This window comes from Macaca nemestrina, chromosome 6 (genome assembly GCF_043159975.1).
Source record: "Macaca nemestrina isolate mMacNem1 chromosome 6, mMacNem.hap1, whole genome shotgun sequence".
Lineage (NCBI taxonomy): Eukaryota > Metazoa > Chordata > Mammalia > Primates > Cercopithecidae > Macaca > Macaca nemestrina.
Genome location: NC_092130.1, coordinates 46226347 through 46240698, shown reverse-complemented (window position 1 = coordinate 46240698; position 14352 = coordinate 46226347). Strand labels below are relative to the sequence as shown.

General features: G+C 39.4%; 1 protein-coding gene across 1 annotated transcript in view; it reads right to left on the bottom strand.

Annotated features, from left to right (window-relative positions):
- Positions 1-960: 960 nt before the first annotated feature.
- The window catches only part of LOC105467143 (protein phosphatase 2 catalytic subunit alpha), a 29050-nt gene continuing 15658 nt past the window's right edge, over positions 961-14352 (bottom strand). Inside the window, exons 2-7 of the mRNA XM_011716583.3 lie at positions 10114-10323; positions 6006-6179; positions 5158-5247; positions 4510-4671; positions 3256-3374; positions 961-1715 (exon numbers count right to left, since the gene is read on the bottom strand). Of these exons, the coding sequence (XP_011714885.1) occupies positions 1643-1715; positions 3256-3374; positions 4510-4671; positions 5158-5247; positions 6006-6179; positions 10114-10323 (828 nt within the window). The 3' untranslated portion in view covers positions 961-1642. The remainder of the gene's footprint in view (positions 1716-3255; positions 3375-4509; positions 4672-5157; positions 5248-6005; positions 6180-10113; positions 10324-14352) is intronic.

The following is a 14352-nucleotide window of genomic DNA, read 5'->3' as shown; positions in this document are numbered from 1 at the left end:
AAATTAACTCCAAAAGCCACTAAAAATACTATCAATTAGATTAGAAAAGACATTCGGTATGTATGTGTTCCTCAAGCATTTTAGAAAGGGGATATGCTATAACTTCCCTGTTGGTTCCAGATTCAACACAGCACAAAGCAAGAAAACTTTTATTTACTACACTCACAAGTATGATTAAGTGTTCCTGTTTACTCTGGTAGGTTAAAATATCAAATATTAGTTCCCACAGAAGAACTGTTTTTTAACATCTAATCCTATTTGGAGGATAAAAGGGTGGAAAAACTCAAATGTTGAACACTGCCACTTTAAGTACCATTTTTGTCTTCAGGTGAACGTACATAAGACTAAACCATGATCCAACAATAGTTTTCTATTTGGTTTCACTAGTATCACTCAAAGAACTTGACACAGGCTAATGCTTTAACACTTTCTTATCGGAGACAAATTTAACTCTAAGAACATATGACTCAACAATGTACAAAGATTTAAGAATTTGCCAATCTGTCAATCATTTTAAAGAGTCCATATAATATACATAGCAATATAATATTCATAACCAGAAACTGCACTAAGTAAACACATCATTTAGTTTGTTAAGCTCTACCTGAAAACATGCTGTTTTATTAAAACAAAACCCAAAGACTTAAATCTCAAGTTATATGGTTTTACAATTAAGTCTTACTGAAGCAGCACAGATTTCCTTTCTTACAAACAAGTTAATATGCAGGAAGAACCCACAAAGTGCACACCAACAATGTGACAAACTGTAATATGTGAAATACAAATAAATCCTGAAGTTAATCTGAAGAATGTCAAGGAGTTACCAGAGGTTATGTAGTGCCCTTGATTTTTATTTTATCTACAAGTCTACAAATTCTAAAATTTACTCAATTGATTTAACTTTTTTAATAAACAGCACCAGTCTTGCCCATTGATACAATTAAAATTTGACCTTCTCAGTTCTTAGTTCACAAGTTTATTATGAAAAACACTGCAGTGCTCTTGTGCAGTCACATCATCTTACAGGAAGGGAGAAAAAAAAACAGTTCTGTTCAAAACAACTCACCAGGTTCTGACAATAACAAAGAACAACATGGGGCTGAGATTTGAGTAGGGAATAAACTGAGTGCAGACAAATCATATAATTAAATTAAACGGTATCCCTGAAAATAAAAAGAACGATTTCAAAACTCACAAGTAGAAGGGAGGCCTTGGTACTTATTTTTAAAAATGTTCATTAAGCTCCAATGATTGTTTGCTGCTATCCTTATCTACAGTCATGCTGAGTAAAGCTATAGCTAAATGGAAGTTAAATTGTATTCACGAGGTGTTAATGTTTACATCTTATTATCTGCAGTCTCTCAGAGAAAGCAAAAGTAACTACAAATAGCGCTATGCCAGAAACTGGTTTCTTGACCAACAATGTCGCTTCAGCATGCAATGAACTGGTTCATTCTAAAGTGGTCACGGCTGTTGATGACAAGAGGCTTTGTATTTTTATATGGCACATCTTTTGGTCCATGTGAAAACAAGTTTTTTGAATGTTAACTATTTTCTGACACTTTGGAGTTACTGTTGCTCTTCCCATTTCCATTAGGTCGATATATGGTTCATGGCAATACTGTACAAGTTTAAAATTTCATTACAGGAAGTAGTCTGGGGTGCGACGAGTAACATGGGGTTCGCCTCTACGAGGTGCTGGGTCAAACTGCAAGCTGAAAAACAAGACAGATTCATGGTTTATGTTCCAAGACCTCCATGTACTGACAATCAAAATCAAGAACATGAGTCTTCCAAACTTTACACTTCCTATCCAATTTCAGCTTGTCTTAATGTAACAGAACCCTAATGATAATGGTCTGTTAAATGTACTCCCCTTGAAAGAGTCAAGGCAAATTCAGCCACAGAGACTATGCTTTTATAAAAATATGGTTTTTACCTTGACTGAAATTTCAAACAAAACAAAACATGGTTGGCGGGGCGTGGTGGCTCACGCCTATAATCTCAGCACTTTGGGAAGACGAGGCGGGAGGATAATGAGGTCAGGAGATGGAGACCATCCTGGCTAACACGGTGAAACCCCATCTCTACTAAAAAAATACAAAAAAATTAGCCAGGCACAGTGGCGGGCACCTGTAGTCCCAGCCACTCGGGAAGCTGAGGCAGGAGAATGGCGTGAACTCGGGAGGCGGAGCTTGCAGTGAGCTGAGATCGCGCCATTGCACTCCAGCCTGGAGGACAGAGCAAGACTCCGTCTCGGGGGGGGAAAAAAAAAAAAAGAAAAAGAAAAAACAAACAACAAAAAAACACAAAACATGGTTTTAAAAGTGAAAAACCTAGTAATTTATACTAGGATCTATATATAATAAGTTCCTGTGGGTGTGTTTCAATGTAGGTCCATTCAAAAACTTAAAAATAAAAGTTGGAATCTAACAGTATAATCCCTTAATAAACTCTTTTTTGAGATGAAGTCTCGCTCTGTTGCCCAGGCTGGAGTACAGTTGCGGTATCTTGGCTCACTGCAACCTCTGCCTCCCAGGTTCAAGAGATTCTCCTGCCTCAGCCTCCCAAGTAGCTAGGATTACAGGCATGCGCCACCACGTTGGGCTAATTTTTGTATTTTTAGTAGAGACGGGGTTTCACCATGTTGGTCAGGCTTATCTTGAATTCCTGACCTCAGGTGATCCACCCACCTGAGCCTCCCAAAGTGCTAGGATTACAGGCGTGAGCCACCGTGCCTGGCCCCCTTAAACTCTTAAACCTCACATTTAACTATGTATTCAGGCTGGGCACTGTATCTTTTTTTGAGACAGACTCTCACTCTGTCGCCCAGGCTGGAGTGCAGTTGTGCGATCTCGGCTCACTGCAAGTTCACACCATTCTCCCGCCTCAGCCTCCTGAGTAGCTGGGACTACAGGAACCCGCCACCACGCCTGGCTAATTTTTTGTATTTTTAGCAGAGACGGGGTTTCACCATGTTAGCCAGGATGGTCTCGATCTCCGGACCTCGTGATCTGCCCGCCTCGGCCTCCCAAAGTGCCGGGATTCCAGGCCTGAGCCACCGTGCCTGGCCGGCACTGTATCTTATACTTGTAACGCCAACACTCTGGGAGGCCAAGGTGAAAGGATCACTTCAGCCTAGGAGTTTGAGGTAAGACTGGGCAATATATGACACCCTCTCTCTCAAAATAAACAAACAAACCAAAAACCTACATATTCAGTAATGCAATAAAATGTTCAAGTAGAAATACTTACAAAGAGTATTTTAGAGTATCGTCAAGTTCCATGATTGCAGCTTGGTTACCACAGCGATAACAATAGTTTGGAGCACTGAAAATTGTTACTACATTTCGGTCATGGCACCAGTTATATCCCTACAAGGAAAAGGAGGCAAAAATCTTACTTTACTCCCTCAATTCAACTAAATGCTACTTCACTCAAGAGAGAAAAAAATCTCTACTCATTCCCACCCCTGCCAAAGGGGCTTAAGAAATGTTAATACTTTTTTTCTGGTTGACTTAATAATTTGCTGTACTTCATACAACCTGTAAGATACATACGTATTTGTTTTCCCCCTAATTACAAAATTTGCTTTTAGTACTAAAAAGAAAAAAAAAAAGCCTTTAACAAACAGTGGCGACCACTGAAGAATGAACTGCTTCTCATGTATCTGCCTTGCTGTAAATGATGGTGTCTCATTAGCCTCTTCTATTGCAGTGGTCTTAAAACATGATTTAAGAATGAGTATTTAAGTGGCCATTCCCTAGAGAAGTAGATACCTAATCCTGGAGATCAGAACCTTACCAATTTCGTCAGTTACAGGTAAAGGCCTGTAAGTCATTCACTGCCCAGGAACAAATGTGATATGCCTCTAGGATCTCCAGCCTTGTTTCCTCAAAATCCATCCATCTGAATGCATGAGCTACTTTTGTTACTTTTTGTTTAGTATTGTTCACAAATTTATTTATCTTTAGCAAAGTCAGATTTTATTGATAACCACAGAGTTGTACTAGTATTAATCTAATTAGCACCTTATTTTAGAAACATGCTAATCAGTGTGCATGTCAAGAACCTTTGCCTCTTTCCCTTCTCTTCTTTCAAATTACCTGTAATCCTACCATCCAAAGGACCACTTAGAACATTTTGGTGTATTTCTTTCCAGTCTCTCCTACATACATACATGTTAAATATATGAAATGACATTGGGATCATAAAATATTATATACACACCCCAACTCCCTACATCTTACTTTCCCACTCTTAAATCCCAAGTACTTCCTAGTCATTCAGATTTCTCTGGAAACATGTTAATGGATTCATTGTAATCAACAACTTGAGCTTTTAATTCTAGTAGTGTGCATCTACTGAAAAGGCTCAGGCTATAATGGTAAACTCATCAGAAGGAATAGATGGAATTTCTCACAAATGTCATTAATTTAAAACTCCCTAATATCTTCTCTCCTTAAGTTTACTAAAAAACAAGTCATATTTCAAAGAATAGAAGCATACCTCCATCACTAGCTGGTGAGCTCTTGACACCAACGTGAGGCCATTGGCATGATTAAATGTCTCTGAAATATCTTGCCCAAAGGTGTAACCAGCTCCTCGAGGAGATATTCCCCAACCACCACGGTCATCTGGATCTGACCACAGCAAGTCACACATTGGACCCTAAAAAATAACTTCGTTATAAAATGCCTTTTACAAACATGGTTAACACATTATTTGAGTAATTCATCAGAAGCAGCACCCTAAGTCACCCTCTTTGAGTGATGTTTGTGGACAACGCTAGTAGATTATGCAGTTGAAGTCAAACATCTGCATCAAGTAATATGTATTTTCCAGTAGACTTTATGAGACACAGCTGACATCCATGGGACCCAGCAGTAACATGCCTTAATTAATCTGCCTATATTATGCAAATTTCAGAGTCTAAGACAGACAACCTAGGTCCTAATAAGCCCAGCTCTACAGCTGTTGTGATCTTGGCAGGTTTCTTAATGTCAGCTTCTTCTGAACAATAGGGCAGACAAGAGTGTTCACACCTCAAGTTGTTTTTGAGAATTATAAGAGAGAATACATCTAATGATCTTATAATTAAACCTCCCCACTCTTTAATAAGTTTTCTGGAAAGATTTTATCAAATAAAAGTCATACCTCATGGGGAACTTCTTGTAGGCGATCAAGTGCTCTGATATGATCCAGTGTATCTATAGATGGCGAGAGACCACCATGTAGACAGAAGATCTGAAAAGAGTGGTTTAAAAGGTTAACCTCACCTAAAAAATTTGTAAACATTCTTGGCTGGGCACAGTGGCTCATGCCTGTAACCCCAGCACTTGGGGAAGCTGAGGCAGGAGGACTGTTTGAGGCCAGGAGTTTGAGACCAGCCTGAGCAACACAGCAACACCCTGTGTCTCTATAAAAATTTTTAAAAAATGAGCTGGACGCCCCCATCACTTGGCCCCTCTGGTGTTTCTGTGCTCTGCCTGAATGAGGCCTGACTTTGCAGGATTCAGCTTTGCTCCAGCCCACTCTAAACGACTGAGTACACTCCCATTCTTCCTAATAGAACATCACTGTGACACCCAGACTCCACCTCAAACAGCTCCTTTGAGAAAACTTTTTGGATATCACTCCTGCCCCCTGCCAGAGACTAGTATCTCCATGCTCATAAAATTTTATTATAAGTTCTTTTGTGTGCACAATAATTAGTTCCTTACATCTCCCAGACTTGTCCAAAAACAGTCTGAGAGAATAAATGGGCTACATCATCCACCCCTGTGATCCCATCATATAGTTCAGTGCCTGATATAAAGAATAATGCACTTCAAAAAGCTGGACACATTTGTCAAATTAATTCTTTAAAATTTGAATGAATGCTATCAGTATCTACTAAAAAATATCCCTAAAGGGGTATAACAGTGGAAAGAGTCAGGAGCACCTGAACATTAAAGGAAGTTGATTCTCTGAAATAATCAGCAATGAGTTTTAGATCCACATACCTGCCCATCCACCAAGGCAGTGAGAGGAAGATAGTCAAAAAGATCTGTAAAATATTTCCATACATTTGCATTTCCATATTTTCTTAAACACTCATCATAGAAACCATAAACTTGTGTGATCTGTCTGCTCTCATGATTCCCTCGAAGAATGGTGATGCGTTCACGGTAACGAACCTAAAACAACAAAATGCAAAACATAAACAACTAGCTCTTTCAAAAACCAATGAAAATTCAAGAAACTTTCTATAGAAAAAAATGCAGAGTTACAATTTTGTTGAAAAAACAACACACATCCTCGTATCATACTGAACCAAAACCACAGCTCTACACAGTGTTTAAATGCCCATGGGATGTTTGCCCACATCATCTCAACTAAAATCAAACTCCCTCTACCACCAACTTTATACCAAACATAATCAATGGCATACAAAACCACATAAACTACTTTACAGTTCAATAATTTTTCACAAATTTATAGTTATGCAATAATCACCACAATCCAGTTTTAGAACCTTTCCATTATCCCAAAAAGATCCCTAATGCAGTCACTCTCCACTCCCACTCTAGCTCCTGGCAACCACTGATTTACTTTCTGTCTTAAGTTTGTCTTTTCTAGAAATGTCATATAAATGGAATACAAAATATAGTCTTTTGGCTAATATCACCTAGAATATTTTTGAGGCTCACCCATGTAATGGCATAGATCAGTGGTTTGTTCCTTTTCACAGTTGCACAGTCCTTCACTGTATGCCTATACCATTTTTTGTTTCTCTATTCACAGGTAAGATGAACTGGTAATTATGTTATTGAGGTTTTTGGCTACTATGAATAATGTTGCCAAAATCATATGCGTGGAAGTTTTTCTGTGGACATATGCTTTCATTTCTCTTGGGAAGATTCCTAGGAATGTAATTGTTGGATCATGTGGTAATGTTTAACTTTTTGAGAAACCGTCAAGTTGTTTTTCAAAGTAGCTAGACCATGTTATATCCCCACCAGCAATGCATGAAGAGTTTAATCTCCGGTATTAACCAACACTTGGTATTATCAACCTTACTGATTACAACCATTCTAATAGGTGTGAAGTAGTATCTCAGCTACTTTAATTTGCATTTCCCTGATTACAATTGATATCAAGCAGCTTTTCATGTGCTCATTGACCACTCATGTATCATCTTCTTGGGTAAAGTATCTATTCAAATATTTTCTCCATTTAACAATTATCTGTCTCGTTATTGAGCTATAAAAGTTGTTTTTTTGTTGTTGTTTGCTTTTGTTTTCTAATATCTGAATACAAGTACTTCTTTTCTGGTGTCATCTTTTGAAGAAACAGAATCTTAATTTTGATAAAGTCCAATTTTTCAATTTTTTATGGATTGTGCTTTTGTTATATCTAAGAATCTTTACTTAACCTGAGAAAGATTTTCTGGTTTTTTATTCTAGAAGTTTTGTAGCTTTAGCTCTTATATTTAGATCTACGATACATTCTGATCCATTTGCTTCAGCACCATTTACTGAAAGAAACATCCTCTCTCCCGGTATTCTTTTGCTAAGGCTGCCGCAACAAAGCATCAAAGAACAGGCAGCTTAAACAACAGAAATTTACTTCCTCACAGTTTCAGAGGCAGAAGTCCAAGATCACGGTGTCAGCAGAGCTGGTTTCTTCTGAAGGCCTCTCTCCTTGATTTATGGATGCTCATCATCTCCATCTCTCTTATCCTCTCCCCATTTGTGTCCTAATCTCTAATAAGGATACCACTTACACTGGATTAGGGTCCAACCATGTGACCCCACCACTTTACCTTAATTACCTGTCCAAATACAGTCACATTCTGAGGTGCTGTGGGTTAGGACTTAGACAAATGAATTTTGGGGGCTACAATTCAGCCCATTACACCTCCATGAGTAATTTCTCCCCCCCAGATAGGGTCTCACTCTGTCACCCAGGTTCAACTGCACTGGTGTAGCTCACCGCAGCCTCAAATTCCTAGGTTCAAGCAATCCTCCCACCTCAGCCTCCAGAGTGGCTAGGACTACAGCACATGCCAACATGTCTGGCTAAAATTGTTTTCTGAGGAGATGGTGTCTCACTAGGTTGCCCAGGCTGCTTGCATAAACTCTTAAAGGTAGCACACTCATTCCTCTTTGAGCACTGGATTCATCCTGGGTTTTTATTTTTAGCACAGGTTAGCTCTTTTCATAGTATTTGGAGTCACCGCAGAAACCTTCCACCATCTAGTCCAACTCCTTCATTTTACAGCTGCAGAAAATAACAACCTCCAAAAATATTTTGTAGCATTTTACACAATTCAGATATTAATCACGAAAATTCAGCTCAAGCTAAAACCACATCTCACTGCTTCTCTAATATTAGGAAAGTCTGTGACAGTCATTTTATCATTTTGAATATTATTTAATAAAAATCAGTCTGTTGCCTAGGAAAATTTTTTTTAAAAATCTCCCCAAGATTTTTAGGTAAAGATAAAGTCAAACAATTTATTTAAAGGGAAAGGCGGAAGCCTGCCACCCTAACAGCTATTTACCATGTTTTGCTTCATGTTCAGATCATCATCGGTACATTCTGCAAAGCTACAACTGGCATGTAATGCATGTAATTTTGGAACTTGCTTTTTTCAGTTATCATTTCTATTGTTCTAGAGTTTTGTTTTTTGAAGACACAGGGGTCTTGCTCTGTCACACGGCTGGAGTGCAGTGGTGCACCATGGCTCACTGTAGCCTTGACCTCCCAGGTTCGAGTGATCCTCCCACCTGAGCTTCCTGAGTAGCTGAGACTACAAGTGTACACCACTGTACCTGGCTTTTTTTTTTTTTTTTTTAACTTTTTGTAGAGATGGGGTCTATGTTGACCAGGCTGTTCTTGAACTCCTGGACTCAAGTGATCCTCTCCGCCTTCCCCAGCCTCCCAAAGTGTTGAGATAACAGGCGCGAACCACTGCACCCAGCCTATTCTAGATTATTACTGTCATGGTTAATGGCTGGAAACTATTCAACTGAGATAAACTATAATGTACATATTCACTGTTAAATATTTACAGCAAATGTTTTCTTGAATTTCTTCCTCAGAAAAAATCTTTTTTACTTGAACAAGATTCTTCCTTGTTTTTTTTTTTGAGACAGGGTCTCACCATCACCCAAGCTACAGTGTGGGGTGGCAAGATCAAGTCTCATTGCAGCCACGACCTCCTGGGCTCAAGCAACTCTCCCCACCTCAGCCTCCTGAGTAGCTGGGACTACAGGCCTGTGCCACCACACTTGGTTAATTATTATTACTATTTTTTTGTAGACAAGGTCTCACTATGTCACCCAGGCTGGTCTCAAACTCTTGGACTCAAGCAATACGCCCACCTTGTCCTGTCCTCCCAAAGTGCTGGGATTACAGCCACGAGTCACCGTGACCAGCTGATGTAAACATTTTGACATTTGGTATGTTTATACATTTATAATACTTCAAAAGTATCTAAAAACACAAACCTAATTATATTATCTCTCCATACCGCAATTTACTGAACTAAAATATCTATTTGACCAGCCCTCTAACATTTTTCTTTTCTTTTTTTTTTTTTGAGACACAGTCTCACTCTGTTGTCCAAGCTGGCGTGCAGTGGCACAATCTCAGCTCACTGCAACCTCCGCCTCCTGGATTCAAGCAATTCTCCTGCCTCAGCCTCCAGAGTAGCTGGGATTACAGGTACCTGCCACCACCCCCGGCTAGTTTTCTGTACTTTTAGTAGAGATGGGGCTTCACTATGTTCTCCAGGCTGGTCTCGAACTCCTGACCTCAGGTGATCTGCCTGCCTCAGTGTCCCAAAGTGCTGGGATTACAGGCGTGAGCCATCACACCCAGCCTATTTTTTCAAACAATTTGACTGACGCATTCATTTTTTTCCTTTTGTTTTGATTCTGTACCATCCCCTTACTCAGAATGCAGACGCCTATGATTTGTAAATCTGAAACCTGAACATACGCATTCCCAAATGTGGAATTTTGTTTTATTTAACATTCAGATAGAGAAAATAATTGGGAAAAAAAAAATTCAAGAGGACTGTCTTACCCATTTCAACAACCCCCAACATAAAACTGAAATTACCTTAAGAGCTACAAGCAGTGTAACTGTTTCAACTGAATAATATCCTCTGTCAACATAATCTCCCATAAACAAGTAATTTGTATCTGGTGATTTGCCACCAATTCTAAACAGTTCCATGAGATCATGAAATTGCCCATGCACATCTCCACAGACAGTGACTGGACATCGAACCTCTTGCACGTTGGATTCTTTTGTCAGGATTTCTTTAGCCTACAGATGGGAGACAAAAATAAGGCAATACATTTGGCATTAAACAATATTAACAAAGATTTGTTTACTTACACTTAATGTAACTTAAGGAGCAGACTCAGTCTAAGATAAAATTGCAGGCATTTATGATCCCATTAAAATAAGCGAGATATGATTATAATCCATTAGGTATCTCACCCTGTTACCTAGGAAAAAAATGTGCATTCCTATCATCAATACCAGGAGTTTTTAAAAAACCTATCAAATTGCCATCTAAGTAAATACTAATTGTTAGCAGCCACATAAAATCAATGAAAATGGAACAGGACATTCAGGTACCTACTTCCTTACCTTTAGAGTTCTAACTACAATACAGCACTCAAAGATTCAATTTTTTTTTTTTTTTTTTTTTTTTTGAGACAGGGTCTCATTTTGTCACCCAGGCTGGAGTGCAGTGGTATGATCACAGCTCACTATACCCTGGATCTTCTTGGCTCAGGGAATCTTCCCACCTCCCACCTCAGTAGCAGGGACCACAGGGACACGCCACCATGGCTGGCTAATTTTCACAAACTTCTCTGTAGAGATGGGGTTTCACCACGTTGCACAGGTGTTCTCGAACTCCTGGGTTCAAGTGATCCTCCAGCCTCATCCTCCCAAGGCTTGGGATTACATGCATAATCTACCTCACCTCAGCCCTGTTTGACTTTTTACAAACATGTTTTTGGCCAGGCACCGTGGCCCATGCCTATGAGAAAATCATTTGCTCAGCCATCTGAGTGACTACTATGTACCAAGTCCCGTGCTAGCAACTGGACATACAGTGGTGAACAAGATGGCTCATTCCCACTACCATAGAGGGAAGAAGGACCACAAACAAGTAACCAAGCCAAAAGTACACTGTGTTAAGTGTCACAAAGGAAAGGGAAAGGGTAACTGGGAGAGACCTCTTTACATAAGATACCAAAACAAAGTACCAGAGAATTGTTGCTAACAAGCCATGACAACCACAGATGACAAGGACTGGGTTCAAGGCATTGGTAATGCAATCTTAGCTGCACATCGAAAATCCCAATGCCCAGCCAGGCCCAGTGGCTCACAGCTGTAATCCCAGCACTTCAGGAGGCCGAGGTGGGCGGATCACTTGAGGTCAGGAGTTCGAGGCCAGCCTGGCCATCATGGTGAAACCCCGTCTCCACTAAAAATACAAAAAAATTAGCCAGGCATGGAGCTGCATGACTGTAGTACCAGCTACCTGGGAGGCTGAGGCAGGAGAACTGCTTAAACCTGGGAGGTGGAGGTTGCAGTGAGCCAAGATCTCATCACTGCACTCCAGCCTAGGTGACAGATCAAGGCTCTGTCTGAAAACAAAAACAAAAACACCAACGCCCATCCCTTCCCCTAATTAATCAAGTAAGAATTGTGGAGAGTGGAATCAAACCATCAATAATTTTTAAACACCCCAACCCTTCCTTTCCTCAGTGTGCAACCAAGTTTAAAAACCACTATTTTCAAGTCTTCAAACATTTTTGGGGGCCTATTTCAGGATGCCTACCAACCAGTGACATCCCTAAAGTGACCTAACATTTTACTGAGTTTAGAAGAAATTTCCACTGTGCTTTTTTCAATTTACACTGTGGCTCATGCTTATAATCCCAGCACTTTGGGAGGCTAAGGAGGGTGGACGGCTTGAGCCCAGGAGTTCAAGACCAGGCTGGAGTACAGTGGCGTGATCTTGGCTCACTATAACCTCTACCTCCCAGGTTCAAACGATCCTCCTGCCTCAGTCTCCATGAATAACTGGGACCACAGGTGTGCACCATTATGCCTATTTTGTATTTTTTGTAGAGGTGAGGTTTCACCATGTTGTCCAGGCTGGCCTCGAACTCCTGAGCTTAAATGATTTGCCCGCCTCTGCCTCCCAAAGTGCTGGATTACAGGTGTTAGCCACTACAACGGCCTGAGATATCTATTAAGAAATATGTACAACCCATTATTATCAAATCCTACTTCATTTTGAAATTTTTCTCTCCAGGGTAATTCCAGCTTCCCATTAATTATCACGAAAAAACACAAATTCACTAGGCATATTCCATTACCAAGTCTGTCTGGCATTAATACCACATCTAGTGTTTTTTCAGCACCTATCATATATTAATGAAAATAACTGAATGAAGTAAGTCCTACACTGAGAAGAAACTTGCCAAAGTTATTCAGAAGTTTTAAAAGGGCATGACATAAGAAAACAGATGGTTATATACCGTGTACATCTTGCCTTGATGTAATTTTCACATTTAAATCTATCAGAAGTTAAATGTTAACATACATCTGTGAATATCTGTTTACCTGCAAGGCTCTCCTCTGTATGAATAATAAAAAATTGACTTTCAGGACTGCCTGAAGTTCCTTACTAAAAGTGACTCAAAATTTCTATTCAAATCATGAAGGAAAATTAAGTTTAAATGTTATTTGTTGCTGTTATTTCAATTTAGGCAAATCACAACGATAAACACATCTATTTTTTAAACTATACAAATTAGTAATACATTCTTGTAAAAAAATTTGGCACAGATAAAATGAAATGTTCCCTTTGAGCACCCTGCACAATCCCAACCCCTTTGGGCACAGTTACCAATAAAATCCTGATGTACAGATGCTCCTCAATTTGTAACACAGCTGCATCCAGATAATCCTATTGTAAACATAATCGAGTCAAAAGTGTGTTTTAAGCTTACAATGCTTTCAATTTATGATACACTTATCTGGATGTAGGGATGTAGTCCCATCATAAACTGAGGGGTATACTGAATGTCTATCACTTTCACACCATCATTAAGTCGAAAATATTGGGGACTGTCTGTATATACTTTTAAAACTTTGTTTACAAAGTTTACACACATACTGTATGTCTACAGAAACAGTAGTTTTCCTTTGCATTTTTAAACTAGAAACAATATTGTTCAGCAGCCTGCTTTTCTAACAATACATAATAATATATAACATTTATTGAGACAGCTGGTCAATTTCTCATAGGGGAGGCAGAGTTATCCCCTGACCAATTACAATGGCAGAGCAGTGTGAAACGACAGCAATATATATCCTAGTATTTTCTCCTTTGTATACATATGCAGGCACATTTCCTGAGAGAAGATACTATGAAGTGAATTTAACTAGTGTATCAGGTAGTTTGATTTTTAAATGTGGACATTACCAAACTGTCCTTTAAAATAAAAAGAACAGTTAACTCTTAAGTGAAATTTCTAACTTGTGAATCCAGAAAAGCTAACCAAAGCTGTTTCTTCCCTTCCTACCAAACTTCACAGATCAGAACAAGTATAATTAAACACTGGCGTTAACAGTGGTATACAGTAGAAGCAATCACCCCTCAGACCAGAGAAAGAAAAATAAAAATTAAACTAAATTAAAAAATCACCCAATCAACTATTAAGTAGATCTTAACAAAAGTGCAACCTTGGAAAGAACCAGTTTTAAGCATGATTTTGGTTGTTTTTTTTTTTTTTTTTTTTTTTTTTTTCTTTTTTGGTCTCAACTTACCAGCTCTCAGATAGTTACTACTACAATAAAACAGACTACACCAGAACACTAGAACAATAAAAGCTACAGATGTTCATATAAAAGATCATTTTGGGCTGGGTGCGGTGGCTCATGCCTGTAATCCCAAATCCCAATACTTTGCGAGGCTGAGGCGAGTGGATTACCTGAGGTCAGGAGTTCCAGACCAGGCTGGCCAACATGGTAAAACCCTGTCTCTACTAAAAACACAAAACAGCTGGGTGCTGTGGTGCATGGCTGTAATCTCAGCTACTTGGGAAACTGAGGCACGAGAATTGTTTGAACCTGGGAGGCGGAGGTTGCAGTAAGCCAAGATGGCTTCACTGCACTATAGCCAGAGTGACAGAGCAAGACTCCATCTCAAAAAAAAAAAAAAAAAAAATCATTTTGGCAAGTGCAGCAGCTCATGCCTGTAATCCCAACACTTTGGAAAGCAAAAGCAGGAGGATGGTCAGCAGTTCAGAGGCCAGCCTGGGC